Genomic DNA, 5,881 nt, shown 5'->3' on the forward strand with positions numbered 1-5,881 from the left:
AACCAATGGCCATCAATCCAAAACTAGTCAAACAATCATGCAAACCAATAAAAATATTCTCCAACACTCATAATTAATCAATTTATAACAATTCCAAACTCCGCTCGAAAAGTCAACAAAGTCAACCCTCGAGTCCAGGTGCCTGGATTCCGAAAGTTTTCGAAAATAAACATTACCCATAACATTACAAACTCAAATATATAATTTATTCCCAATTCCATGTCCAATTTCGTTGTCAAAATCCAAAAATATCAAATTTTAGTTTTTCTTCCAAAATCCCACAATTTCTACAAATTTTAATGTTTGAATCCATATATAACTCATCTATTTAACTTACAACAAGTGGGAATAACTTACCTCCTAATGGATGATGAAATCTCCCCTCCAAGAACTCCAAATATCGCCCGACCAAGTGAAAATGAGAGAGAAATGAACCAAATTCCGTATAAAAATCAAGTCCGCCCAGGTCCTTCCTCTTCGCGATTGCGGAAGTACCCTCGCGATCGCGAAGGCTAATTCAGCCTTGCCCCAGATTGCTTCTACGCGAACACGACCAATGAAAAGCGATCGCGAACCTTTGCCTGAACAACCTACGCGAACGCGAGACTAGCTCCGCGAACTCTAAGGCCAAACCTTCATGCCTCAGACCAACACCTTACGCTATAGCAAACAAATCCGTGTGATCGCGAAGAACGGCCTTCCAAACTGAGGCCACCTTGCTAACACATCGCGTTCGTGACTCCTTCCATGCAAATGCGATCGCAAGCCCCCATATGCGATCGCGAAGAACAACTTCACCCAGCTCCTAATCAACACTACGCGATCGCTAGCCTATCATTGTGATTGCGATGAACAAATCTGACACCAGAAACTAGCAGTTTCAAGACAAGATGAAATGGTTTGAAACCACCCCAAATCACATCCGAGGCCCCCGGTACCCTGTCCAATCACGCCAACAAGTCCCAACACATTAACCAATCTTATCCAAAGGCTCAAAACGCCACGAATAATATCAAAACCACGAATCGACAATAAAAATCCTTCTTTCAGCTTTCAAACATTCAAACTTTGATGAACATGTCTGAATCATACTTAAACATTCCGGAATGACGCCAAAGTTTGCGTACAAGTCATAAATCATGATACGAACCTATTTCAAGGCTTGGAATCCCAAACGGACATCTATAACGCCAAAGTCAACTTCAAATCAAATTTGGGAAATTCTAAAACTTTCAAAATGTCAACTTTCAACAATAAGCGCCGAAATACTTCCGGACCACCCGATACTCAACCTGAACATATGCCCAAGTCCCAAATCATCATTCGAAACTATTGGAACCTTCAAATCCTGATTCCGAGTTCGTTTACTCAAACATCAAATCTTGGTTAGCTCTTCCAACTTAACGCTTTCGAATTGAGAATTTTCCTTCCGAATCAACTCCGAACTTCCTGAAATTTAATTTCGACTATGCATACAAGTCATAAAATATGAAGTGATGCTACTCAAGGCCTCAAACCACTGAACGATGAGTTAGAGCTCAAAATTACTGGTCGGATCGTTACAACAACAACAATAATAACAACAAACCCAGTATGTTCCCACCAGGTGGGGTTTGGGAAGGGTAGTCTTCACGCAGACCTTACCCCTACCTAAAAGGTAGAGAGGCTGTTTCTTCGGCTCAGGAAGGGTAATAAGAAGAAGTGGATAGCAAGAAAGGAAGATAGGGGGAAGAATAAAGAAAAAGGGAGATATAAAGGATGAGTAGTACCAAATACTAGCAACAAGAGATACAATACCTGAGGCAAACAAACCCCATAACATAATAAAAATCTAAGAATATGAAGGGACAAGCTTGCTACTAAGACTATCGGTGAGCAACTAAAAACTACCCACTAACCTTTTACCTTAATCCTCGACCTCCACACCTTCCTATCAAGGGTCATGTCCTCAGTAAGCTGAAGCAGTGCCATGTCCTGTCTAATCACCTCTCCCCAGTACTTCTTAGGCCTACCTCGACCTCTTCTCAAACTCGCCATGGACAATCTCTCACACCTCTTAACAGGGGCATCAATGCTTCTTCTCTTAACATGTCTGAACCATCTCAGCCTCGACTCCTGCATCTTGTCCTCCACGGAGGCTACTCCCACTCCGTCTCGGATAACTTCATTATTAAACTTATCTCTCCTGGTACGCCCACACATCTATCTCAACATCCTTATCTCTGCTACTTTCATCTTCTGGATGTGGGAGTTCTTGACTGGCCAACACTCAGCTCCATACAGCATAACCGGTCGAACCACCACTCTATAAAACTTGCCCTTAAGTCTTAGCGGCACGTTCTTATCACATAAAACACTGGAAGCGAGCCTCCACTTCATCTATACCGCTCCAATGCGATGTGCGACATCTTCGTCAATCTCCCTGTTACCTTGGATAATAGACCCGAGATACTTAAAACTCGCTCTCTTGGGGATAACTTGAGCATCAAGCTTTACCTCTACATCTGCTTCATGGGTCCCGTCACAGAATTTTCACTCCAAGTATTCTGTTTTAGTTCTACTCAATTTGAAACCTTTACACTCCAAGGTCTATCTCCAAACATCCAACCTTGCGTTAACTCCGCTTCGCATCTCGTTAATCAACAGTATATCATCAGCAAATAGCATGCACCAAGGTACCTCCTATTGGATGTGTCCCGACAGTACATCCATCGCTAAGGAAAATAAAAACGGGCGAAGAGCCGATCCCTGGCACAACCCCATCACCACAGGGAAATGTTCCGAGTCCCCACCCACAATCCTCACCCGAGTCTTAGTATCATCATACATATCCTTAATCACCCTAATGTACGCTACCGAAACGCCACTAGCCTCCAAACACCTCCACAGAACCTCCCCCGGAACTTTATCGAACGCTTACTCAAGGTCAATAAATACCATATGCAAGTTCTTCTTCCTCTCCCTATACTGCTCCACTAATCTCCTAACCAGATGAATCGCTTCTGTAGTCGAACGCCCCGGCATGAATCCAAACTGAATCTCGGAAATAGACACACACCTCCTCACCCTGGCCTCCACCACCCTCTCCCAAACCTTCATAGTGTGACTCAACAGCTTGATACCCGTATAATTGTTGCAATTTTGGATATCACCCTTATTCTTGTAAAGCGGAACCATCGTGCTCCACCTCCATTCTTCGGGCATCTTCTTCGTCTTAAAAATAATATTAAACAGCCCAGTAAGCCACTCTAAACTTGCTCGTCCCGCGCTCTTCCAGAATTCCACCGGGATTTCGTCTGGCCCCGTCACTCTGTCCCTGTACATCTTACGGATCGCACCTTCCACCTCTTCTACCGTAATCCGCCTACAGTACCCAGAATCCCGCCGGCTCTCGGAGTGCTCCAACTCACCCAGCACAATGCGTCTATCCCCCTCCTCATTCAACAGTTTATGAAAGTATGTCTGTCATCTTCTCCTAATAAGTTCCTCGTCCATCAATAATTTGCCATCCTCATCCTTGATGCACTTGACTTGGTCTAAGTCACGGGCCTTTCTCTCCCTCACCTTGGCCAACCGGTACAACTTCTTGTCCCCACCTTTACCCCCGAGGTCCTCGTACAAATGAGCAAACGCCGCATTTTTAGCCGTCGTAACTGCTAACTTTGCCTCTTTTTTTGCCTTTCTGTAACACTCCCGATAAGACCTTTTTTCCTCCTCGTTTGTACTCTCTACTAGCTTCAAATAAGCAGCTTTCTTAGTTTCCACTTTACCTTGGACCTCTCCATTCCACCACCAGTCCCCTCTATGACCCCCGGGAGAGCCCTTCGTGAACCCTAACACCTCTCTAGCAGCAACCCTAATGCAATTCGCAGTCGTGAACCATATACTAGACGCGTCCCCCCTACTCACCCAAGCCCTCATAACCAACAACTTCTCTCCTAACTCCTGAGCTTTGTCCTTGATCAAGTTACCCCACTTGATCTTAGGTTGCTTGTACACCGTCCTTTTCTTCCTACTCCTCTTGATCTCCAGATCCATAACTAGGAGCCTATGTAGGGTCGTGAGGTGCTCACTTGGGATGACCTTGCAATCAGTGCGCAGACCTTTATCGCATTTCCTGCAGAGAAGATAATCAATCTGAGTCTTGCCCATTGAATTCCGGAAAGTGACCAGGTGCTCTTCCCTCTTCGGAAAACTCGAGTTAGCTATCCAACATCCAATAGTGAATTACCTCGCTCATTCTTATCCCCAAAACCGAACCCGCCATGCACATCATCATAACCCCTAGCACTAGCCCCAATATGGCCATTGAAATCTCCGCCAATGAACAGCTTCTCTGTGTGCGGGATACTACGCACCATCTCGTCCAAATCCTCCCAGAATCGCTTCTTGACCTCCTAGTTCAAACCTACCTGAGGAGCGTATGCACCACAAATTACAAAGAATAGAAAAATAATTTAAGATGAGTAAAGTAAAGAAATTTAGAACCCGATTTATCGCCAAACAGTTTCGATCACTCCAAGCAATGGCCGAAAAACCATGTCATTTGACACATTTTAAGACAACTTTTTATCGGTCAAATGGCACTCTAGGGTAGATATCTTTGAGTTGCATTGCTGACTCAAAACAAACATCCTTCCAAACAGGATTCGCACCTCACAAATTTCTGGATTTAAAAAATCGGTTCGTAATCATTATCTGAATTTATTGTCGCTTTCTTCTTTATTCATTTTTCTCAAGTTGACTTTACTCTTCAGTTTTTTTTTTCAATTCAACTTTGAGAAAATGCAACGATCAGCCGCGTTGTTTGGTCCAAATACTTGTTTGTCTTGTTGTTCTCAAGATCAAGTCCTTAACCAAAATGGATAAATTTTCCTTGAAATATTGATCCGGAAACAAACGTTTCCTCTGACATCTTTTTCGATCTTTATGTACTGAATAAAACAATTTCTATTACCACATTTCTTTCCTTCTCTGCACATTCAGGGACTTGTTCCAAAGTTGAAAGTCCCTTCCCCGTCTCTGAGTATCACATAACGAGAAGTTTCACGAGATGGAACAGAGCCGCAATTTCAGTTAATCTCCACTGCTTTCTCCATGTCTCAACCATCATGGTCAAATATATCGCACTTTTCAAAATATTAAAATAACAGCGAATACAACGATAGAATTCATCAAGTTATTCGTTTTTCACAACAGTAAATAGTTTTCACCATTCTTTTACTGTTTGTCAAGTAAAATCAATCAACTTCATCAAATAATTCTTGAAACAAAACCTTTTGGCACTCTGTTGAATACCCGAGGACTTCAAAAACAGTAGTTGGTATACTTGAGAATGCTCAGAATTCCACAAACTTAAAAGTTTTTCATACATATGATGATCGACTTTTGTCTTTCCACACCAATTTGAGTGATACCAATCACTTCTGTTAGCAAATTGTTTTCATGCCACTACATGATCATATGGCCCAATAACTGGCAGTAAATTAGTATGGCGACAACTTGCGTGAAAATACAACAAGTAACCGCGAATACAACACTCCGATTCCGCCGAGGACACAAATCGCTTCTCCATTTTCTCTTAATATATGGCAGACAAATGACAATAATTTAAATTCCTTAAGATTGTTAGTAAATTGTGTTCAAAATCAGATAATCAAAGAAACAAAGAAACGTTAGTTCAATAAACAAAATAGAAAATAATTTCCACAAGTTGCTTGTGTGTCCTTAAGGAATTTAATCCCCTCTCTGTTGCCCAAGGTTTTTGGATTAATTCCTCAAAGGATAAAACAGAATAACTATTTTGTGATAGCAGCACTACAAATCACAGAACTTCAACGAACTCAATAAACGGACCAAATCACACTGGACACTTCTATTT

The 5,881-nt window shown here is 42.3% G+C and overlaps 1 protein-coding gene across 1 annotated transcript; it reads right to left on the reverse strand.

The window, feature by feature from the left end:
* Nucleotides 1-3,465: 3,465 nt before the first annotated feature.
* LOC142167216 (uncharacterized) lies at nt 3,466-4,152 on the reverse strand. The gene has a single exon (XM_075227374.1). It carries the CDS (start codon nt 4,150-4,152, stop codon nt 3,466-3,468), a length of 687 nt encoding a protein of 228 aa, XP_075083475.1.
* Between the last annotated feature and the right edge of the window lie 1,729 nt (nt 4,153-5,881).

The sequence above is a fragment of the Nicotiana tabacum genome, chromosome 12 (genome assembly GCF_000715075.1).
Source record: "Nicotiana tabacum cultivar K326 chromosome 12, ASM71507v2, whole genome shotgun sequence".
In the NCBI taxonomy this organism is placed as follows: domain Eukaryota; kingdom Viridiplantae; phylum Streptophyta; class Magnoliopsida; order Solanales; family Solanaceae; genus Nicotiana; species Nicotiana tabacum.

What these genes read in the sequence shown, in the direction of transcription:
- LOC142167216 (XM_075227374.1), bottom strand. Translation starts at nt 4,152, where the DNA reads ATGGGCAAGACTCAGATTGATTATCTTCTCTGCAGGAAATGCGATAAA.